The 24,864-nt window shown below is 39.4% G+C and overlaps 1 protein-coding gene across 1 annotated transcript in view; it reads right to left on the bottom strand.

Annotated features, from left to right (window-relative positions):
- Positions 1–296: 296 nt before the first annotated feature.
- ELL2 (elongation factor for RNA polymerase II 2) overlaps positions 297–24,864 on the bottom strand; it is a 45,284-nt gene continuing 20,716 nt past the window's right edge. Inside the window, exons 3-12 of the mRNA XM_075739810.1 lie at positions 20,931–21,052; positions 18,159–18,322; positions 15,260–15,519; positions 12,600–12,724; positions 12,371–12,458; positions 10,258–10,816; positions 7,933–7,999; positions 4,828–4,999; positions 3,778–3,822; positions 297–3,638 (exon numbers count right to left, since the gene is read on the bottom strand). Of these exons, the coding sequence (XP_075595925.1) occupies positions 3,522–3,638; positions 3,778–3,822; positions 4,828–4,999; positions 7,933–7,999; positions 10,258–10,816; positions 12,371–12,458; positions 12,600–12,724; positions 15,260–15,519; positions 18,159–18,322; positions 20,931–21,052 (1,719 nt within the window). The 3' untranslated portion in view covers positions 297–3,521. The remainder of the gene's footprint in view (positions 3,639–3,777; positions 3,823–4,827; positions 5,000–7,932; positions 8,000–10,257; positions 10,817–12,370; positions 12,459–12,599; positions 12,725–15,259; positions 15,520–18,158; positions 18,323–20,930; positions 21,053–24,864) is intronic.

Below are 24,864 nucleotides of genomic sequence, written 5' to 3'. Positions count from 1 at the left end.
TCTAGCTGAAGCAGCACACTCAAACAGGCTCCAACAAGTCACACCCTGTTCACTGACGCTGCTTTAACGCACACCTGCCATTTCTCCATCCACACTTGGCAGCAGCACTCTTGCACGCCGGGTAAATGAGCAGCAGGACGTTACAGCGGGTGATGCAGCACCGACGTGCCCCTTGCACATCGGAATTTGCCCCGTGCTCCGCGGTACAGCAGCAGTCCCGCAGCAACGCTCCTTGTACTGCTCCATCGCAGAGGGGCCCCGCGCCCCCCGGACAAGGAAAGACTCAAGCCTCAGGATTGCAAAGTTAACATTTTATTGAACTTAAATTGATGTAGAACAGAGGGGGCAACAATGGCTCAAGTGTTCATTAACAAAACGCCCCAGGATGTTTCACGTACAGAGTCTTAATACAGTTTTTATGGAAACAATTGAAAAAGTTGTAAAATACTCTCAAAGTCAGAAAGGGGGATTCACAGCCCTGTTTTAAGCCTTCATGTTCCCAAATATTGTCCTCCCTTGATCAAGTTCATATCCTCCCCAAAAGAAGGTTATGGAATTGCTGGCCACATCCCTCCCCCATCAGGTACAGAAACAAATGATAGTAAACTTACAGAAAGAACTATACTTTAGAGTAGCCATAGGTCTTTGCATGAATCAACATTACATATCTAGAAAGACTGGTTGTACCATTACTATTTTAAAAAAGCTAACAAATGAGCAAAGTTACGATATCAACACTTTAACTCAATTTCTGTTTAAAACCTGTTGAAGTAACTTGCCTCCAACACTTGTCTACATGTTTTACAAAACACTTCAAAAAGATTTTAATATTATATTTTTTTTGATAACACACAAGGTGAACTGAAGAATTAAAAGCAGTCAAGTGAGCTGCTTCAAGTGATAGTTTAGAGCATATCTACAATTAAAAAAAAAGATTTACTTTGGGCACAGTTTCTCTCCCTCAAACCCCAGCAAGATTGAAAACCAATCCTCCTAACCTATGTTTTTTTTCAGCCAACTGCAAAGGGCTACTGCCTCCCTTTCAACCATGTATTTTTATTTTTTTTTTTTTTTTATAAACTGTAGTGAGATTCACAGTTTCCAGGAAGGAGACATGTGTGGCTGCCCCTCCTCTACATCAATCATTTGCTTCATATTTGTAGTAGTGTAACCCCAGCCCAGATGCCACCACAGGCAACGTTTGTTTCTGAGCGAGCAGGCCAGTTTTACAGGAAAGGCAATAATACGGAGAGAGGCCCCACTCCAGCGGGCTCTCAACTTCTGCTGAACTGGAATGTCAACTCCAGGGAAACAAGAGATATGTAAATTTACAGCACTATTTTGCAACACATAGGCTGTTGGGTGTACTTGCAAGGCTTCAGAAATGCTCAATGCAAATGGACAAAACCTTCAATTAAGGCCTTTACAGTAGTTTGTCAGGTCTGATGATGATATGCAGTGCTGGACCTCTGAAGTAGCACTAACCTCCAGCTGCAATACATACACAGCCTGTAAACCAGAAGATGTGCGCAAATACAGGTCAATGGTAAAAAGTGGGGTAAAAAAACCCAATTAACTGCACCGCGTCTCAGCTCTACAGTGGTAGCACTATGAATGATCGCAACACACCGAGACAGTTGTAGCAGCATTGTGTGTCCCGTAATGGCAGTTAATGTCAGATCCAGGCACACAGTTTAGATAAAGAGCACTGAACTACTGAAATGGGTCCCAACATCAAGAACTTAATGTTATTTTAACAGCCACTTCGTTTCTAGGTTGATAGCTAACAACCCAGTGCAGCTGTGGCAGAACGGCAGTGAATTTAACAGCCCCTGCCCCACATTTGTACCTGGGCAGGACTGCCTGTGTATGCTCAGGACCAAATTCAGGCGTTAAACCCAGATGAACGGAGCTCTTAATGGGAAGCAAGGCGGCTTCTCTTCATTTGGCCATTTGAAATGTGGAGCTGAAAACAACTGTACTGATCCAAGCAACCCAAAGTCAACTTGGTCTCAAGTAGGTAACACAACGCTGTCATGCAGCGGGAAAGGGATGCACCTTGCTTGCTGTTCCATCTTCACGGATCTAACGCCTTTGAACCCACAAATTTAAGGCAAAAATTCAATTGCTCCCATTTACCTGAATGCATGTTTTCTGGCAGTCAAACATTTTCTGGTTTACACTGATACACAACAGTTATTTTTGATGCTGGAGATAAAGTCTATTAGTGATACTACCAACATTTTGGCAAAAATTCCACAATCAGATCTGTAAACATAATGCTTCCCTTTTCAATTGGCAGCATTTTGAAAAGACGAACACAGTAAGACACACAAAGATTTTGCTCAATTTTGACCAAATAACCTGTGTTTTCACATGATAAAGCAAGCAATGGTTTACATCAAAATAAACCAAAAAACTGCATGAAATGAAAGTTTGTGCTGTTTAGTGATCACAGTATTTTATAGTTAAATACATCTGTTCTTTGTTATATTCCTGGCACCCAGGACAAAAATCTTTAAATATATATTTCATGTAGGCAATAGCTTCTTTGCATATCTCTCTTCAAAAAATACTTTATAGTAGTATATAAATAGGTAACCTACATGTTTAATTTTATAATCTTGCCTGAAAACTATATATCTGCTTCATTTTTGTAAAGTATCAATTTCCCCAATATTATTAAAGCTGACGAACTGTTGAAATGGAAATGCTCATCTTCCACAATAGAAGTAGCAATTTTATAGGAAAAACCTACAGCAACACTCATCAGTTGTTTTAACCTGAGCGTTTGGCCTACTTAAGAGTAGCAGCTTTTTTTTTTTTTTTTTCCCCATTACACATGTTCACACCCACACGTTCTTGCACACACACATTACAAGCACACACTTCCAGACACAAGTAGGCCACGTAGTGCTTCCCAGGTGCTTTAGCAAAGTGGGAAGCAGTGTAGCTAATAATTTAACTACACTAAATAAACACAAGCAAACACCTTAAGGCAACCACTGCAATGGGGGTTTAAGTTGCAAGGGTGAGTTTCTGTTGTAACAAAATGGGCTGTATACAGCACTTATACATCCCTCTTTAACCCTCCAAAACAATGTGATTTTTTTTTTTTCTGTGCAAATTTCTAAACCTTCTACCATTTAAGGCAAAGAGTTTACATTAACAAGAAAGGTCAGAAAACAGCCTTATATTTATCCAAAAGCATTTCAATTTGCTACAATATTTTCTTAAAATGTGCACAACTTCTCGGTAGAGGTACCGTATCCCCAGCATCTACTGATAAAATTATTTCAATGGACAAACATAAGTCTTGAAGAAAAGAAGGGACCAGAAGAAGCAGCTTCAAATACACATATAAGCAACATTAACAACAACAAAAGTACTTAAGTCTGCTAATACTGAAACTTCTGTAATGCAAAAGTTTGATACTAATTTTTAGAATCTTAGAGCAACTAATCTAAAGTTTTAAATAAATAAACTTCAGTTCATTCACATGTCCTGGTAAAAGCAGAAGACTAGTGCAATGACTCTGCTTGCTGTTCATCATATTCCCCTATGAGTCTCTTGATGTGAGACAGCTTGTTGTGGAGATACTCGCATCTATACTTCTCTTCATAGTAATTGGGGGTAGACTGTAAAGATAAAATAAAAAGAAAATTAGGACATGAAAACATTTCTGCAGAGTTTAACGTTTCACGCCCTTTGCTTAAAAATAGTCTTGAGCCAGTGTCAGTGATTACTCACTTCCCACAAATCCAGTGTTACACATACCTGTTTTACTTTTCGATACTCTTCTAAGACCTCCTCATGAAGCATCTTCAGGAAAAAAAAAACATGAAGACAATATGAAGAACATTGCACTACTACCAGAAAATCCAAGTTTATGTAAAACACTAAAAATACACTTAGTTTTATTCAAGATATTTTCTTATCCATGAGCCACACCACTCTCCTGCATTACAAAGATAAACCCCTAACACACCATATTACCCAAGATCTGCAATCAAACCTGTAAATAGCCAACAAAAGCAGCACGTGTTTGAAGATTCCCTTTGAGAACATGCTCGTGCTGCTGTGTGTTCACAAACAGCTCAAACAGGTGGGGGTTTGAGGGCTGAACAACTTTTTGCAGGGTTTTGTCAAGCTACCAAAATCAGAAGTAGCCCACACAGGGTCTGAGCACGTATGCAAATTCTGAAAGGTTTCCCTTTATCTGACTGAGCCAGTACCACAGATTTTTAAAATACTCCCTCTGTTCACAAATACATTTTCAATCTGACCAAAAACTAAATAAAAGCCAACCAAAAGTCCTCAGCGTGGACACAGAATTAAAGAATTCTGATACTGAACATGCGGAATTTGTAAGTCCAAATCAGAGAATTCCAGGCTGCAAAGCCAGAATATCAGGTTTTTAACACCCTTCCCTGCTAAAACCATTGCTAGGATCAGCCACCTGGAAGATGAGTAAGTTGGGGCTGTAGGTTTGGTTAAGTGTGTAAAATCATAGGAAATACAGGGTCAGGAAAGCTTTGGGATTACAGCTGCTGGTTTCCACGCGCTTCCCATCTTTTGCTCCATCTGTGTAACAGCAGCCCACCTCGGAGGATGCTGGGGCGGTCAAAGCCTGAGCCAGTCTGGCAAGTCCAGCTATGTGACCGGTTACTTGGTCTCAGACATTGAACCTGGCAAGTCTTTTAAAATCACGTCAATATAATTTAATACATAAATATACCGAAGAGTCTGCCCGTGCTGAAAATGTGGACTTTTGGAAGGGGTAAGAGGGAGATGAAGCACAATCTTCACAGTTTTATCCTTCTTTACCTGATATTCTTTGGACCCTGGAGAAAGAAGCTTGCGTTGTGCATCAAGCTTCACAAATTTTCTGGTGGTATTCTCTATCCGAGCATGCAAGTTCCTGTATTCATCATACTCAGCATAGAAGTCATTCTTGTAACTCTGGCGTTGCTCGTATGAGACTATAGCTACGTATTTTCTAATGGAAAAAACAAGCACATGTGCAATTTTACACCAAGGACATAGTGAATATCAAGCATAGATACCCAAGCTTTAAGTGAGTTAGCTATGTGACTGACTTCTACATGTAAGCACAGGTGCTCCAAGAGAACATACTTAGCTAATTATAGAAATCTACCATATTTTTGTGACAGTTATTTGCTAATATTTTACTTTTTAGAGTTTTTATTCAGAATCTGCACAAAAAAAGTGTAGCATACTTAGAAAAGATTAGCAATCATTCAAACATAGAAGGACCAATAAACACATCAGCTTCAGTGAGAGAAGAGAAACTGCTAGATTACAATCTCTTTCTATGAAGGCACAGCTTAATTAAGTTATATTTACTTTTGAAAATTCATTTTCATTACATTTTTGGAAGGGACTGCATTCGTGGAGTTGGATGTTAGGTTTTTGGCTGTATTTGTGCCTAACAGCAAAGCATAGTTAATAATAAAATTTTATTATTTTAGTGAACACCAGTTGTGGTGTTGTGCATTCAACTAAGGCACTTGCAATATAGCAACAAAAACAAACTGCAAAGAAGTCTGAAACAACAAAAAAACCCTACTCACCCATCACATCACCTCCTAAGAAGGGCAAAACCCATAACTGCTTAAAGCCACTGATGTGATTGAAACTTTATTCACTTCCCCTCTCCCTCAAATGAACATGAGCAGATTTAGCAAGCTCATTATACAAATCCAAGATGAAGTTGCAATGCAGGTAATAGATATCATTTCCCACTGCCCTCACACCAATGCTTCCAATCCTCCTAGGCTAAAGACCAGGTTCTCTTTGGATGACACAGACACCTCCACATGGCAATGAATCCTTCAAACCACCCTCAGATTCATTTTAATGAGCAGGAAAAATTTAACAAGTTGAAAATCTGTACCAACACAGACAACAACTTCTGTCTGATGTATCCCAGGCCAGATGCACCCGATCAGAGTGTTAGATGGTTTTTAAAAGAAAAGTACAGCTGCCCTTCAACATTTTGGGAGGTACCTGTGAAGTGATAGTGTGGAGTACTGGCTTATGCACAGTTACATCCCACAGCAAGAGTCCTAGCGCAGGACAAGAGCCCAGCAAAGCACTTGCAAGGTAAGTTTGTGGAGAAGGAAGATAACATGAGGGTGTAAGTAAGGAGAAATGTGAATCTGTTTTGTTTTTTCTAGCTTTCGCTGAAACTTTGCTTTAAAAGCTTGAGTTCCTTTACTCTCAATCTTTATATTAAGATGAACAGTATCTTTATGCTAAAGCTGTGATTATATTCATGAATTAAGTAGCACTTAAAGATGGGACGAAAAGCTGGAATAAACTATCAAAGTCCTTTAGACTAGATCAAATTGCAGGTGCTGTCAGGTCTCAATCTTTCTGTAATGATCTGGCAGATTAGGCAATGCAACCTAATTTGTTCCAGGACACCATGGCCAGTAGATTAGCTGGGAGATTGTTCCAGAGGTTGCTCCTTTCACAGAGATTTCTTCATTAAAGTTTTTACTCCCAATCAGAAATCTTGCATGAAGGCTATTTTTTTTGCTGTTGTTTGGTTTGTTTTTTTAACTTTTAGCAATGGCTGTTGGCATCCAACTCCAATATTAGATTACTCTAATGTTAGCTGACACTGCGCAATCGCACTGCTAGGAAGCATCAGGGTCATCATGGCTTTACCTACCACGCTGCTCATTTCAGCTCTGAGGGTTGAAGGCCCCTCAAAATCTCAAATTCATCCTTCCAACTGAGGAAAGAGCTTTAGATTGCTCCCCACTGTGCCCATCTCCCCACAAAAGCATTTTATGAGAAATTCAGGTTGCACTGGCCAAGTTTTTCCAGTTATTCTGCTGCAGCCTCCTTTAACTTCCACATTTGTAAAAAAAGTCCACCAATAGAACAGTTGGGAAAAAGCCCAGACACTGGGCATTTGCAGAAGCTATTTCTTTGTTTTACTACAGTAGAAAAAAAATCCTCCTGATAAAAAGTTTTAATTTTCTAAAAAAGTATTTAGAATATTAAAATGATTCTGTTATTAGAGCGATGTCATTTTAAATCAAGTTCTTTGATACTTGTCATGGGGTAAAAACTTTTTTATATAGCAGGTAAATTGTAATTTTGGGGAATGTTAATCTGATGTGTGACAACTTAAGGAGCTAAAACTAAACTTACTGGGAAGTCCTTCTGTAATTTTATAGACTGCAATATGCCAGTCATTGTAGATATGTAGCATTTCACAGGCAACTTTAATGCATTTTTATCATACTTTGTAACCAAAATTAAGCAGCTAAAATTTAAAACCTGAAGTGAGGTTATTGTCTAGCTCTTTGGTCTGCGGTTCTATGGTGAAATTGGATATTTTCCTGTAGCTTCAAGTTAGTTAGTGGCCATTTTACATCAAAGCTTTGGAAATAACTTTGATGGGTAACTCCTGTTAGCTCATGTACAAGCTTTGTAATGCTGGACTTTAAAGTCTGCTATCTTCCCTCCCCACCTTTCCAGTTAAGATGCACTAAGCAGTGAAAAACACAGGAAAGATGTTCAAATTTACATATTCAGTATTTTAGCATTCAGCTTTCCTCCTGTATTGCCTCACCTCTAAAAAGAACATGGTGCACGTTCATATTCCTTTTTTATTGTGTTTTTGAAGAATGAAATTAAATGTTTTAAGTCTTCTAAAGTATATTAAAAATTATTTTTAACACTTCTTTTCCCCCCAATAATTAAGCAACAACCTCAGAGTTTAAAACTTGCAGGTACTCAAATAAAGCAGCTGGGTGACTTAGAGGAACTTGTCATTATTCTAAAATTACATTTTGGTAAATTTTCAATTTTGTAGCTAAATGGAGTTTTGATAAGTTATTTTTCAACTGCTTCAATGGGTAGCAAGAGACTCCTAATCGTTATTTTACTCACTTGAAGTAGTCTGGTTGTTCGCTAGATGAAGGACCATCTATGGAGGCAGAGCAAGTTTCTTTAACTCCTATGGAAAAGCAGAATTTTGACACTTGCCATAAACAGATTTTTAATATAGCCAAACAATACCAACCTTATGGGCTTGAAAAAAATCCTTTGGCGTTTTATTATAGAGCTTATTCTAAGTTAATAATAGGGCTCACATGACCTTCTCCACAGTAGGCAGTACTGGGGTTTAGAAAGCGGGCATGGCTACTTTATTCTGCAGGTTCTGTGCTACTGCAGTATTAACCCGAGGTCAGCTTTTCTCATTTGAAGTCATGATGTGGCATCTGCCCAGCAATTCAAGTTATGCAGCAACAGATGCAGCTGCACAACAGAAGACAGCTTGATATATGTATATCTCTATCTATCTATATATCTCAACATGCAGGTTCCAGCGAGAAACAGAGTAGAAAGCTGAAGTTCTTTTCATGCCATGTTTTTATTCCTCCCTCCCTGCCAATTACAGATATCCAAATTTAATTTCAGCACTCTTCTAATCGGGAAAGTCAATAGCATTGTATATGGGTTACTGGCATTCAGGCTTCAATAACCCGCAACAAAGACTTGCTCCTCATTAAGGTGGCAATGCTGGGTTTGAAAGTTATTTGCACTTGTAAATTGCTCTTTTAAACGGCATTATGAAAACGCATTATACTTAATCTCTAATCCCTCTTTTTAAAGTAATATTTTAAGAGCCTCCTATCTTTTTGATAAATAAGAAAACTTTTACTGTAAGTAAAAGTTAGCTGGAGCAGGAAGGAACACTCAGTATCTTGGTAATCTCTCTCTGCTTTTCGTTTAGGGTTTTGTGGCAACCTTAAAAAACACACAATCCTTTATATTCATTATTATCTTACATTGCTACAGTTTAAACACAGTATTTCTGCTAAAGCTCAGCCATTCTTGCCAATCTCTAAGCTGTCTGAGCTTTAAGTCATGGGGAGAGAAGACCTATCATGCAATGTTCTACTTGAATCTTTTGCTTTTGATATTAAAATTATTACGTGGTATAGCAGGAAAAAGAATTGTAAAAGTGGGAACAAAATCTGAGAGAAATGCAAACAGTAATATTCACAGTCATAGTTTGTACAATGCAACTTATGTGAACAGTTCTGCTGCAAGCATTTAATTTCCAAAAATTCAACTTGAAATGTAGTACAGATTTTTCCTTCCCTAGCTGTTCAGAATTTTGTTACTGGCTTCTGTAGAAAAATGCTCACATGTTTGTAAATTCAAGCATGAATATTTTCAAAGCCATCCCAAGCCATGTGGGCACTATGTAGTATGTCCAGGGTGAAACTGAAAAGACCATCTCAAAACACCCTGATCTACAAGCACACCACTTCAAAGAGGCACCATGCATACCCCAAAGATGCCTCCAGGCTGTGACAGGAAAGGGCTAAATCCAACTTCAAATTTGCTGGTAAAAATTCGGATATTAGAAAACACACAGATTTAACAAAGGAACTGAACTCTGCCTTGGTTTTTTTGTCTGTGTGTGTTAAGAAATCAAGTATTGTTTGTGCATTTCTGTTTAGCTTTTCAATGCCATTTTAAGCATGTACCATTTCTACATCTTTTGAAGTAATAAATTCTGCAGCCAAGATGGAGAGGAGCTCACAACACAGTTCCAATCAAAACTCTAGTAGACCACATGCCAGTTTATGGAGGTTTTGGACTTACCATGAAAAGTCTGAGTTTGATAAACCTTACATTCTGATATACAATGAAATAAATTTATGTCTGATCTATGTGTTTCAGTAAACTAGTATTCAATAAATATGTGACAGGTTTTTATTTTCAGCATGCAGACTTTAAAATTTGCTGATGGAAAAAGTGGAGTAAGTTTTGGTGAACTGTCAGTTTACTGGAAATCAAGCACACAAAAAAAATCCATTCCTTGTGTTTTTCCAGTCCCTAGCTCTTCCTTTTAAGCAGCTTCTGCCCAACAGTAATCCATTTAAGATTTCTTTGTTCTAATAATTTTTGTACTACAGAACGAGAATTCTTAAAAATGAACCTAATTTTAGGTAAGGTTCCAGCAGAACAGTTTCTAGTTTTTGTTGGGTTTATTTTTTTTAAAACTAACAGTTAATGTAAAGCAATGGCAGAAAAAAAATTATTGATTCTTCCAGACCATGAAGTGTAGGGATAATGGCAAGGCACTTAATATATAGCAAGTCAAAAACCAGACCATTTGCATTTCCAGTCCCTGGTTTTACTGGTCTCTTTTCACCAGCATTACCCATATAATAGTTAGGAAAAGCAGCGTATTAATACCTTCATCAGAATCCATACCGGAGGATTTTTTCAGCTTGACAGTTTCTTCTTTTTTAAGGTCTTTCTCCTCCCTGCTTGCACTTGTAGTGTCTTGCATTTTGCTTTCGTCTTTCCCCTTATGCTCTTGTACCTTCTTGGACCTTTGCTGCAACACCATACGCTTCTCACCTGTGGATTTGGGAGGCGCTGGGATTCTGAAGACAGTTTGAGAGGTATGTTTTTTTTGCTGGTCCTGATAGATGCCACTGCTATTTTGACTGAAGCTGTCCATTGACATGTCTTGTGTCCCCTGCCTCTCAGGGGTGTTGGATGAGGTGGAGCTGACAGCTTGAGGAGGGGTAGAAGTGGGAAGGAGTGTGGGAGGCAGCAGCAAAGGAGCAGAAGTAGTGGCGGCTGCCGGGGGCGGAGGCGGGGGAGGCAGCGGAGGGGCAGCAGTGGCTTTCTCAATGGAGGCAGGCAAGTAGCAACCGTACGATAGCTGGGCTCGACTGTTCAGATGAGATATCCTCTGCTTTTTGTTCATCAGAGGATCGATAAAATCAGAATTCAAAAGTCGTTTCTGTAATAATAATAATTATAATAATAATAAATAATCAGAATTAAGTTTTGCTGTCATTCAGAAAGCAGAATTTTTGAACATTCAATTGTTGAAAACACATCCTTCTTATCTAAAAATAGCTGTCAAACAAAGAAGTACTGCAGCTAAATACAAGGTTTATTTCATTCTTAGTTTCTAATCTTATGATATCAGAGTGTGCAAAGTGCAAAGCTGGTAAGAATACGTAAAACTCCCGGTTTTGATACAGTTGTCGTTCCAACTGTTCTCTGGCTGAAACAATAGTTCATATCGCCTTCTCTAGCAAGCATACATTGCTCATGTTGACATACAATGGCCACTTGGACCAGGAGTGCCAGGCATGGCTCTGCACCACCCCGTTGAAATAAATCCAGATTCTGTGTGTATGGAGGCAGGTGTAAAGAGGTTCCTGGGACCTGCCCCATTTCATGCTCTGACTGGAAGAAAGTTAGGGAAAAACAGACATGTGCCCTCCCACCTCCATTTCACCTCTCACTGGTGAAAGACTTTGCATACTCCCAGCTTAATGCTGTACATGCATAAGCTCTCGTGTTCTTCAGATTTCAACTGCATTTACTGGAGGGCAGCTGTAGTCACAGAAAGTCTCAAGCTTTTCCTTAAAGTAATGCAGAGTTTCCCCAGCTTCTTCTAAAAGGGTTTGGATTGCCCTCTTGTATTGATAGGAAAACAGGAGATATGCATTTTAAGTCTGAAAAGGCTGGGGGAAGGCAGACATACTACCTGCTGATTCAGACCTGCCTTTTCACATCTGGACTATCCTGAATCAAAATGGGTGCTTAAACAACGCCTATAGGGAAAAAAAAAAAAAATTCCTCCAAGCAGACACTACTGTAATTTGTCCTTATTCTGGATTTTCCTAAGCTTCATATTTAAACAGTAGCATAAGCATGTTTGTGCTTATCTTACGCATGTTTCACAAAGAGCCTCAAACACATGCAACCATGTAACAAGAATATATACCTATCTTGTCTTTATAAGACCTTCCTACGCACCAAGATAAACAAGTTATGTGGCCACAGAAAACAGTTTAAGTATTTAACTAGAAAGTACAGGGTTGTGTAACAATAATGGGTAACCAAGACGCTCAGCAGGCCAGTTTAAACCCTACAGGTGAGTTTAAGCTTCTGCAAGGTCAACGTGCTACCAATGGACAATTATGATTTAGGCCAACACGTTGGCTGTTCAAACATGGGGTAGTCTCTGTCAGAGATCTTGGTGTATTTTCAAAATACTCTGTTGACAGGTGGTGTTTATTTTTCTGAATATTTTAGTAAACATTCTGAAATACAGAACACTAAATATAGCAGCCCTTAAGCTATGTGACTGTAAGTTTTTTGCAGTCTTTGACAGGGCAACCATCTTTAAAAAAGATGTAATAATCCAACTGGAAAATACATGCTTCAGTTTTTCATGTGTTAAAGACAGTATGAGTGCTTCACATCACAGCTTTTACACCAATACAAAGTGTGATAAATCTTAATACATTATAAATAATGTTAAAAAACTACAAAATACCTGAGAAGTTGATGGACCATCATCATTAGAAGTTACAGAAGATTCCAAATGACTGGTGCTGGTGGCATTCTGAGATGAATTTAATTTTCTGTAAGGATGACACAACATTTCAGATTACAAGGCAAAAATGTCTATGTCATAGTTCTTTCACTATAGGGAAGACAGACATTCGTTTCCCAGAAAAAAGTTTTTAAATGGCTATTTTCCTTCCCCTAGAGACTGAACTTACCTAGAAAGTATTAACTCCAATGACTGTTTATCTATTTCATTGTATCCAGGCCAATCTTTCTGAATGTCTTTAAATATATAATCCTTCAGAGTGTAAGAATTATCCTTTGGATTCAGGCTGGCTACCTACAGGCAGACAGTTAAGAAAATAAATGTTCATTATACCTAAATGCAAACTACAGAAATAAGACTGGTACTGCAAAGACAAATCAAAGCTGAAAATGAACTACTCCAGTTTTCCAGGTTTTTTAGATCAAAGATCAAAGTAACTCTTGTGTAATGAGCACCAATTTTAAAAAATGTGGTCAACCTGGGATGTAGAAATTTGGGATATAAGGAAATCCTGAACTGCCACAAGCACGTATGAAACGCACTCTATGAAAACCTCTCTCTGGACCATGTATCTGGTTTCTTGTCTTTAATACAACATTGAGAATCACGGCAAACTACACCAAAACTTTAAATATTCACTGCATGAAATACGTCGAGAGGCCTAGTTTTTTATTTATTTTTCTTTTTTAAGAACTGAATAACACTACCTCCACATACAAATTCAGATTTGTTCAACTTCAGGAGGACACCTGCTGTTCTTGTTTTATGCAGCTACACTACAATGGCAGAGCACAGACTGTGCCTGGAACAATGCATGCTTTCCATCATCACATTAATGACCACAGTATGTCGTCATTTGTCTTGACAAACAGAATTGCTTTTCTTTCTCAAGTGCCTGTGCCACAAGAAAGTACAGCTTTCTACTGAACACGGTAACCTAACTGGCACTAAATGTCTTTTAATACAGACATGAATTATTCATCTAACCCGTTAGTTTTAAGCCATATCCAAATTTTACAGATTGGAAAAAAAGTAACTGTACTTATATCTTAACAAGTGATATTTTGGAAATAAGATTTAGTGCTAAAACAGCTAAGGAGAGGTGTACAGGCCCAGGTGCGCTCTTCATTTTGCGGACACAGGGTTTGCTACCATTGTCATGAGAAGGGTGTGTACATGTTGTATACCTTCGAAGATAAAATGGGTTTATATTTTTCTAAAGAAAGATACAAAGTATACTTAAAAACTTGAAGTGAGCTAGTAGAAACTTGAGATCATTGACACCTAAAATGCTGGTTTAGACTTCATCACCTGACAGCTGTTCAGAGTTTCAGAGAAAACCCTCAAAGAAAACCAGTGTCTCTCAATTTGCCTGATACAAAATGCTGAATAACTCAAACACATCACCACCAGTTTTTGCAGCTTTGCCTATCTATCACGTTTTGGAGGAAAAAAAAAAAATACCGCTAATTCATTTGTGTTTGCAAGTCTGCCTGTCCCCAGCTTAAAAAAAAAATAAAAGAAACAGATACCTAGGAACAGTAATTGCCCTCCTAAAAACAGAATTCCAAGAGAAGCAAATCTGTGCGTATTAGATCTTAGCCAGTTCAGGCTGCCGATTTTAGATTTGTACCAAAAAACGTCATTATGAAGCTAAGAAAAACGTGACCAAGGCTTTTCAGGATGTAGTGCTGCTAATGCGACCATTTCTGAATGCAAACCAGTACCCTGAGGTAGTTCACACCACATACGGGAAACAGACTCCCAGTCAGTCTCCTTAAACAGTCAAGCATAATGGGACAGAAGAAAAATTTTGCACCTTTTACCCTTTAGGGTGCTGACCTTTTGGAATTTTTTAATCTGCTTAAAGTATAAATTGACTGCTTCAATTTCTATGTAAGAACATGGCTCTCATTAAATTGTGTGTATCTTCAGGGTGAAAAACCTACCATTGCACTGGGCAAACACAGCCACAATACTTAACATATTCAAACGAGTTTTTAAAATTCGGTGCAGGATCAAACACAGCTATATAAATGTTGAATTTTGCTCACTTTAATAGTTTCCAAAACACCTTTTCCTAGATATATAGAAAATATTCCTACTTTACATATTAATACATGCATAACTCAGCCACAGTCTGTGAGTACAGGGAGTATTTAAAAAATAGGGAAGGAGCCACTGCATCTTACAGTATTTTAAGAAGCCTCTTCTGAATGGTTTTAGTAGAAAATTAATAAGTGCCACTCTTGAACACACAGTTTAAAAGTTTCACCTATACAACATTATAGGCTTACCAGTAATTTTGATGGGTATGATAAAGAAATGCAAGTGGAATTAAAGGAGCACTGGAAAAGCTACATACCAATTACAAGCCACTACGTACATTCAAATGAAATACTAACCACAACAAACCTATGCAACTACCAAACCTCTCTCCTCATAAACTCGTCACAAGAAATACGAAGTACTATGACAGACTATTTCACACAGCCAAGAGAATGCATGGTCAGCTTCCCTCAATTAAGCAGTCCACGTAAAAGAGAGGGGAAACAAATAAGACATTAGGAATAATAAAGCTAGAAATAGTTAATTATTGCCTGCCATTCTAACAAAACAAAAACACTCCCCCAATTTTTTTTATCTTTTTTTCCTCATGTTGACTTGCAGTTTGGGGCATCTGTATAAAGTTGATTGAAAACCCTGAATGAGGAGCATTACATAGGTTGTTTATTATTTTCTAATTTAAATACATGAGTAACACCTCAAAATGATGATTAAAAGAATAGCAAGGGGGGAAAAATGCTGGCACAAACCCCACGATCTCACCTGCTGAAGGATAATTCCAAGGGAATTCTTGTCCTTTTGGTTGACACCATCTCTTTGCAAGCGAGCAAGTAACTCTGGTTTCTTGTAACTCTTCAGTGCCAGTAAGTGGATCACCCTGTCCCTGTACGGTCGCTGAGAAACAGCATTGTGTGTGTGAGTTCTCCGAATCGTGTTTGCAGGGTTCATGGGTGTCGATCTCTTCCTCTCGGGCACAGCATCTGGAATGCTTTGTGGTGGTCTCCTGACCTGTACTCTTTTTCCTAAAGAAAGGGGAAAGAAGAGAGGAGAGAGGACAGGAGAGGAGAGAGAAGAAAAAGGGGGAAAAGAGAGGAGAGAGGAGAGGGACATGGAAGGTTGGGAGAAGACAAGAAAGTTGATTTAAAAATAATCTACTAAGCCAGACAAATGCTAAAAACTGTATTGAGTTAGCACTTCAAGATCTATGAAAATATACAGACAGTAAAGATGCATCGAACTCGGCATTAACAAAAAATATTCAATATTTAAAAAGTTGGTAAATGAGTGATACTGGTAGGAAGACTTTATCTATTATTTATATAGACGGTGCTTTTATTATTTTCCCAGTTTGTAAGCTCAAGCACAGAATACCCAAAATCAGGCTTTTTTTTTAGAAGAGTACTGTAAAGTGTGATGTAAAGGTTTTCCATATAATTAAAAGATTCCACATTAATGGCTGTGGAGTCCAAGTCTACATAATTAACTGCTTAAAGAAAATATGAACACCTGGTGTTAATAACTTGAGTTACTGTAAGTTACACCACATTTTAAACTGAAATGTTCCCCTTTTACTAAATAAGCCCAAGTTTGTCAGAAACAATACACCAAAAATACACAGTTCTTGGGACCAAGGCCAGAGACATTTTAAAACATGGCCTGCACAGCATTTTGGATCCAACTCTATAAAAAGACGCGTTTCTGAACTGGAGGAACAATGCAACTGTGTTTGCAAGCAACGCATCCAGAACGTGAAAATAACACCACCCAACCTGAATCTCAGTTTTCCAGAAAAAGACCCAAACTTCTCTACTCTGTGTTTTTTACATTTTTTTTGCTATCGGGTGGAAAACAAAAAGATTTATTAGTATATTGCAGAAAATAATTGTAATAAATATTGTTTGCAATCCAACACAGGATGTGACAGAAACCAGGCATTTTTCTGAAGCCAACAACTAATGTTTGGTACATGAGGGAGACTTAATGAGTATTAATGAGAAAATCCGGAGCTTGCTCTCTTCTATCAGACAGACAGAGACTGAGCTGTGCTTATGGACTGCTCATCCGCAGGAATAGCAAAAATTTGCTTCCATTTTGCAGTGGAGGCCAAACCTGTATAACCTTTCCACCCTGCATGTTCCCTGGACTTTGCCCTTCTGGTTTTCAAGAACAAACCTGATAGTGCAAACACACATGGTTACATTTTTAGAACAGTTTGAACTTGCCAGTTGTTTACTGAACACATTACAAACGTTTTGACAAGTTAAATGCAATATAGATACACAAACCCCTCACACAGCGGCTAGAATAAGCAGCATTCAAACAAAACACCTCCTGAAGTCATGTCTCCAAATCACTTAAAAAAAAATTAACTGAAAACATTACCAAGCACTAACATGATTAACAGCCCTGGTTCCTAATTTGTACCCCATGAAGCATGTTGCAAAGTCACCCCCGTGCCCTACCAGCAGCTAGACCTGTCCTACCTGAGCTTAGTCAATGCCAGTCAGAAACAAAAATACCCCCAAACACCACAATTGTCCTACTGCCAGTCTTCAGACCCCATTTCTTTAAATCCTCACTTAAGTTCTATCTAAACAGCTAACAAGAGTCACGCAAATCATTCACACATAAAACAGAACTTCCCCGACAAGAAGTTTAGAAATAGACGAAGATGGCGAGCAGTTTAAACGACACATGGGAAGCAGTCCCAACTCCATGCCCTGGTATTAACCGGTGCCCAGCTCCCTCAGCATCAAGGCCACACTCAGGTAGTTTTGTATCTCCAAAAAGCTGTGACGATGCTGGTTTAAAGTGCTCTGCAGTAAGCTGAGGCAGAGCAAGCATTGCACCATCACTGTCCGTGCTGGCAGAGGACCGCAGCGGAAGCCAGGAGAGAGCCAGTTTTACGTAACAGGGGTGGATGCTCCTGGGTCGGCTGGCTGCTGCAGGCAGGACGGCCGCTGCCCGTACCACCGAGTTCCTATAAGGCGGGCGCTCACCTCGCGTCTGTCTGTAGTCGGATCCGGGCTCCTCAGGGAAATGGTACTCAGAACGGTTTGATAATTAATGACACCACCCCAAGGCTTTTTCGTTTGTGGAAAATGATGAAATCCATGGGAAAATGCCAACATTACCTTACTTTTATTTTATTTGTAAAAAAATGGTCTTGTGGTAACAGTTGCTTATTAATGACCAAGTCATAAAATAAATAAAATTTGATCAGCATTAGCAAGTGTGAAAAGCAAAGTTTTTCATACTAAGCTTATGAATTTGTATATGAGTCTTCCTCAATGTTAATTTTTTTAGATGGCAAGTTAAGGTTAATGGTTTAGCGCAGTATTTAGGTACTCAAAAGTGCTGTTACAAGAACAAAGTATTAGCTACTAAACCAGAGAATTTAAATGCATGGAACAGTAAAACCCCTCACCTCAGTGGTCAAAATTTCAACCAATCAAGCGATACGGGAACAAGGAAGGACTGGCAGGCTTTCTGGGGGAAAAAATGTCTAAATGCAGCAACAGGTGACTGCAAATCTGTGAGGGCAAGGTACCTACACCAGAGACCACCTAACACACCACCTTTCCCAGGAATACACTGAAAAGATGAATTACTGAACTTGAAAACTTACAGACATCTAGTAGAAAATGAAATACAACCATACCTAAAAATGGTCCACCAGGTTTAATAACCTTTGCACTTCGATTGCGCGACTCCTCTTCTGCCTGGGTCATGCGCTCTCTGGTCGTCTGATAGGAATCACTTGTTGCACATACTGTAATTTTATTCTGTATAAATCCCAGGCAATTGAGTTGTGAGGCTCCAGAACTATAAAAACATTGAAAAAGATTGAGCCCAAGCACTAGTTCAGGTTTAGAAGTATGGTTGTATCAGGAACTTTAAAACCTGTCTTAACAGGTGAAGAAATATGTTTTCCAGTTTTGACAGCTAGCTAGGGCGTAAATATATTTCAAATTGTCCCTACACATCCAAATCGCTTCAGCGTTACCTGTCGGTGTAGTTACATTTCCTCACATAACTGCATTTGAGAGGTGCACTCAGGGCAGTGCTGGTGGCTGTCCTGACAACTGCTGCAATGACAGGGGCAGGGACAACTCGGGCAGCTACCCTGGCACACTAATGGTGGGCAGCTCCTGCCCTGGAGCATTTACCCCGGCTCTGCTCTCCTCTCCTCTGCCTGAGGTGGCCCATGGCGGCCCCAGGGAGGAGACCTAGCCTCCCTCCCAGGACCTGGGCCCCCACATCCCCCATCTTGCTTTCAAAGATGTCTGCCCTCCTTGTCACCCGCTCCATGCGTTTGCCAGCGCTGAGGAGTTCTTGCGCATCTCTGAGGATTCATGTTCACAAGAGGCACTTGGAGCAAACCCCGCACAAGGGGAAGGACCACCAGGTCTCCTCGACAGCGTCAGGGTGGGCGTTGGGCTTCAGGAGGCGTTTCTGGAGGGGCCCGGCCCGCCATGGTCAGTCCAGCCCGAAGCGCACCTCGGCGAACAGCGCCCTATCACCGCTCCTAACGAGCACGCTGCGCGGCACCCACCGCTGCGACAGCTCTGACCAGAGACGGGGCACCGGCTGTAGCTAACCTGAAACTCTTTAACCACCCTAAAATTCCCCAGCAACGCTCCAAGAAGAACAGTCAAGAACCTCACATCTCAACTTACCATACGGCGGCTGAAAGTCACAAATCTGGACCAAGCCACTAAACAGTATTTAAAGATGATACAGCCACAGTTTTCTCCATAGCCTAGAGCTATGCATTGATTCCTTGCTCTGAAATCAGCGCACTAACAACAGAAAAAAGGTCCTTCTTGCCATCTAAAGACCAGCTCGCACCATTGCCCATTTCCTTGAACGGTGTTGCTTCTACTGCTTTTTCACCAGCGCAGCAGCTGAGCACTGACCGAGACGCCACATAATCCCCCTCCTCGAGCTGAGCATTTTCAATATCCAAACCAGTTTTGGAGCTAGGCCTGCCCTGAGCAAAATATTAGACTAGATATCATGCAGAGGTCCTTTCTGGGTTTATTTTTTTTTTAAATGACTCTGTGCGTAGTTTTGCACTAACTTTGCAGGCACTTTGCACAAACCGAGAGCTGGCTACAAAGGACCTCGCAAAAGCTAGTCTGAATTAGATTTTGAAGTAGCTTAGTAAAACAACATTAAAACTACATAGGCATGTTATTCAGAATTATTCAGAGCTAAAGCAGCTTAAATTTAATTTTACTTATTGAATGAATCCAGTTTACTGTAACAGAAGGTGCTCCTTCCCAAAGGAGAAGGTGCTCTCAGAGATGCTCAGGAGAGGCAAGCCAGGCGGCAGAACCTCTCACCCCCGGCATGCAGTCCTGCTGCTTGCTTTGTGCCAGCCTCGGCAGCTCTTTGGCCCCTTTCAGATAGAGTTTAATTTAAAAAAAAAACAAACCACACACAACCAAAAAACCAAACGCCTAAAACCCACGCTGCCCCAGGCTCCCCCAGGTCTGCCTCTAAACCATGCGGTGTTTTACCATTCCCATCAGGTAAGTGAGCCCACTGAAAGGCTGTATTGTAGCAGAAGAAACCTAACACAAGGGGAGAAAGAGAGGATGAGGATGCCGAGAGATATCCTGTTAGGCAAAGAGCTGTTAAATTAGCTCACTTTTGTATTGCTCCCAAAACACGCTGTCTAGACAAATCTCCGTTTTGAAATTGAGGGCAGAAGCTCTCCTGTGACCGAGTACCTGAGCAGCACCTTTTGGAGATGTGTTGGTGTGATTGCTATCAGCTTCCCAGATCAACACACAAACCCCACCTGCAATGTCCTAGTTAATGACATGGGACAAACAGTTATTCAGCACCACTGGACTGTATCAATACTAGGCTGAACATAATATTCTAGAAGCTGAAGCAAACTTAAGGTAAAAGCACGGTATTTTCTTGCCTTTTCGGTAGACATTAACAGTGTTCACTTTGACTCAAAGGACCCGGACAAGGCGCTGCTGTATTACGTTTGGGTTCTGAAACACCATGGTCATGCAATTGTGGATAAGGTCACTGATTTATGTGGTTCTTAAAATAAGACAACTATCCATCAGGGCCAGCATGCTAGCATGCTGCCAGCCATAATCATATTTACATATGGTTGTAGAATGGATCTGGTCTAGCTGGGACGATGCTGAACTCCAAATTTTTTTAAAAATAGCACTAAGAGGTGAGAAAGTACTCAAAAGGTTACTTTTTTAAGAGCAAAACCAAAAAGAATTCTACGTAAAAGCAAGTATTTATAATTAGCAAGAAATCATGCTATTGCTAGGAATTAATCTTCTACTGCAGCTCATCACTAGGAGCATGCTTCTGTTAAAGGTTTTTGCTATATGCGCAAAGCCACAGAATCTACTTAAATTTGCCATGAAAGAAAACGTTAAGTAAAACTTACCTTGAGTTCGTTTGCTGGACACAGTCAAAGCTTCCCTGAGGATTATCTTTGCCAACATTTGACAAGTAGAAGTTAAATGTTTGCACTTCATTTGGCAGATCAACTTTGGGAATTTTAATAAGCTAAAAGGAAAAAAAAAAGTTTATGTAAAAACTTGAATCTACACTCCTTTGCTTGCCATTAACTAGAACCATATTTTTAAATGAGAACTGTATTTTGAAAGTTTTGCTATGATTTCAGTCAGTCACTAAAAAGGCTGTTTTGGCACAATTCTCCCTCTGAAAGCAGCGCTGGCTACGTGTCTGTCACAGCGGTAACTGCACTGCAAAAGCTGCGGTCGCTCAGCCTCCAATTCAGCAAAGCCTTCAAGCAGCAAGTCATCCTTTCCCATTTAGTGGAATTAATATGCACGTGCTTAACTTTAAATGCAAGCGCCTGAGTATAATCAAACGGACTGAAGCTCAGCTAACAAAACAGATGAGGGCAATTTGCACAGACCACATGGGACACTGCCCTGACTTTGTGATTTATTCAGTCCTAATGAAGCACACACAGGAGTCAGCTCCAAGAAGGAAAAAAACCCCAGCAATACCCAAATCTCAATTCTTAAACTATAAAACATATATTTCAACTCCAACAAGCACTGAAAGACCCTTTCTTTTACTGAGCTCTAGATGCAATTATTTGCATAAATGTGAAATGTAAATAGTTTTTTGTAAGTTTAGTCAGATGTAACAAAACTTGATTTCCTTGGCTGAACTAATCATTTAGTACAGAATGTGCTGCATTCTGCTGGAGCTTAAAAATGTAAATATGAGAAATCACTAAAATGTTTATTGGCATCTGCACATTTTTCAATGTGCTGCTATACAAAACAGTACTGAAGAACAAAAAACCCCTACTGCCATCCAGCTACTTTATTCTGAAGATAAAATTAGCTTGCAGTAAATCTAAAAAGCCATTCTTCTGAAATTTGCTTGAATTTTTAATGGAATATTTAAAACAACTGAAAGAAAGATATATAAAAGCAATATTCAACAGTCTCTTACAAATCTATCTCTCAATGTTTTGCTTGTGAGATTGGCCAGTCTTCTTAAGCGTCAATGTCATTTGCACGAAGTGCTACTACAAAATAACGCCATTACCAGTTACATGTTAATCATCAGCACTGGCAGAGCTTACCAATACCTTTGGACAGTGACTGGACATCAAGTAGAAAGACAAGTCACCTGAACACTATATTCTTTTACTTAGGCTTGAAGTGGTAGTATACTTAAAAGAGCAATATGTGCATTTTATATAAGAATGGAAATAAATTGGGTAAATTAACAAATGCATAATCTTGGATTATACACACATTACCTTTTAATGATTATGAAGGTTACTGTTGAGTAACCATCAACTTAAGACCACCATAGGGGCCCAAATGACACTAAAATTAAACCAAGTTCTATAAAATTAACTACCACTGATCGAATGTTTCAGCATACTGGTTTTCCTATAAATACAGCAGATGTTTATGTATGAATTTGACAATTTGAATTCCATCCAATGTATAAGTTGTCATGTTTTTTAGCCTGATATACTTTTTGGAAAACGAACAAATATATACTATGATGAATCTAAGGCTGGCCCTCAAGAAATACAGCCTATTAAAGGGAGCAGATAACTCTTGCTTGGACTTCATTCTCAAAGCTTATTTTGAGCAAATCTTTATTTTCAGTTGATCAGCCTAAACAATATATATGCACGAAATCACCTTAACATTAGGAAATTCTGTACCCTAATATTTATATTTAAAATTCTGGAAGAATTGCCATGGTATCAAACCACAGAAGGTCTCAATGTGCTTTGATGCAATAACGTGAAGACAGAAGCTAGCCTCAGACCACATCTAAAAACATGTTTGTTGCTGTTCCACTCTCTTCTGTGAAGTCTTATTTCTCCCAAATACTGAAAAGGACACTGATAAAACATGGAGAAAAACAAGTCTGCCTCCTCACAGGCAGATGCCTGTGAAGCTTACCACCGACAATGATTACCCAGGAGTAAACTCAAATGGCAACACTGAATGTTTTAAAGCTTCCCCTCGCCCCGATAAACTCTGTAAGTCACTGATGATGATGAGGAAACCAGCTACTGCAACCATTGCAACAGGTTCCTTTGCCTGAGCAAAGAAAAGGTCTAGAAATTTACTTTCATTCTCAAATTTTTAGGATCTATTTTTCACAAACTTCAGAAGAACTAGATGACCATTCCTCAGGCATTTATTAATTTGGATGAAGAGAATGCAAGAACGGAGGGGCAGTATTTGTCTGCTAGAAGATTTCAAAAGTGGCAGTGAAACTAACCTGAGAATAAAAATTTAACTCTTTCATCCTCAGTTCCAAAGTTTTATTATTTAATCTGTAATGCAGCTGACACAAGCCTTTCATTTTTGTGAACTTTTTTTGGACCTGTTCAGAATATCCACACAGTCAAAAGCTTTGTCCTTCGAAGAAGCCAATTTATTGAAGTCTGTCATAACTCAGATAACACAGTTTAATAAACTTGGGACAAGATCTGAGGGGAAAAAAAATGCATTTTAAGTTAGAGTAAATGCAATTAAATCAGATAAGCCTATTTCCCATATTATGGTTCAAGACTGAAAGCCCAAACATTTATGAAATGGAATGAAGAATAATTATTGAATCTGCAAGTAATACAAAGCTGACAGGGACAAAACGCACGAGGATGGAGTTAAAATTCAAAGCAGTCTTGAAAAACTGGAACGGAGGCCTGAAAATAGGTGTATAATACCCTTCCAAAGAGGCTGTACAAGGTACCTCATTTTGAGGTAAAAACCCAACACAGGGCAGCAGCTGTACAGAAAACAATCTGCAGGCTACAGCTGAACATCCAACCAGCACAAGCCCGCAGTAATTTTGCAATATTGGGGTGCCCCAACGTGACTACAGCAACAGGAACAAGCAGGTTGAGCTGCAGGACGATGACATCAGACTTGCACGCAGGAGCTGCCACTCTTCATCTGCCTCACGGCTTGCCGGAGGTTTCTACCACATTTGCCCATTCCCACCACCACGTCGCACACCATGCTCCAGGGAAGCGCGATGCTTCAGCAGCCAGCTGTGCAGCGCAAACCCCAGCCCCGGTGCACTGTCCTCTACCAAATGCCACCCACCAGCTTGGACATGAAGAGATTTCAAGGCTCTCTCCTTGCTTCTTTGCAAAGATGACCTCAACCCCTGACAAATCAAGTAAACATCTTACAGAGGCACGCTTTTAAAGCACGGGGTTCTTGCTAGGCAATATGCAGTCTAGAAAGTATTCCTAGGATATTAACAGATTTTCAGCAACATAGAGAAAGCAATAATTGAAATGGATAAACTTGCTGACAACACCTAGGTTTGCAAAAACTACTATCACCTTAAACCCTTAAGATCAAGTTTTAATGCTGTTGACGTATTTGCCATTTCTTTCTGTATCTTGCAAGACAAAATAACACTTTGAAGTAGTTTCTAGACTCAGCAACTTCTGCAAGTAAGCCTCTTGTTTTGAATAAGCAGTCCTGGTTTTACACTGCAAATTTATATTATATGGTTCTGAGAAGTTCAATAGGCCATTCAAAGATTTTTGGCTTATTCAGAAATAAGAAACTGCATTCAGCTTAAGATAAGCAAAGTGGCAAAGACTTTGTTTTTCCTGTTTGAGCGATACTTGCAGAAGGTAGTCAAGAAGCCTTTATTAAGAAAGTACACATAGCAACCACATTAATCCATAACAGAAAATAAACTTTTGTTTGCATCAGAAAGCAGCACTGCAAGCGCATTGTCAGCATGTTTGTTTCAGAGAAGCTGCTTTTGATTTTTATTCAACCTTCCACATATAAAGAGCATCCTGGCTGGTAAACAGCATGCAATACATTGAAAAGGAA

This window comes from Balearica regulorum, chromosome Z (genome assembly GCF_011004875.1).
Source record: "Balearica regulorum gibbericeps isolate bBalReg1 chromosome Z, bBalReg1.pri, whole genome shotgun sequence".
Lineage (NCBI taxonomy): Eukaryota > Metazoa > Chordata > Aves > Gruiformes > Gruidae > Balearica > Balearica regulorum.
This window is presented reverse-complemented; position numbering and strand designations above follow the sequence as displayed.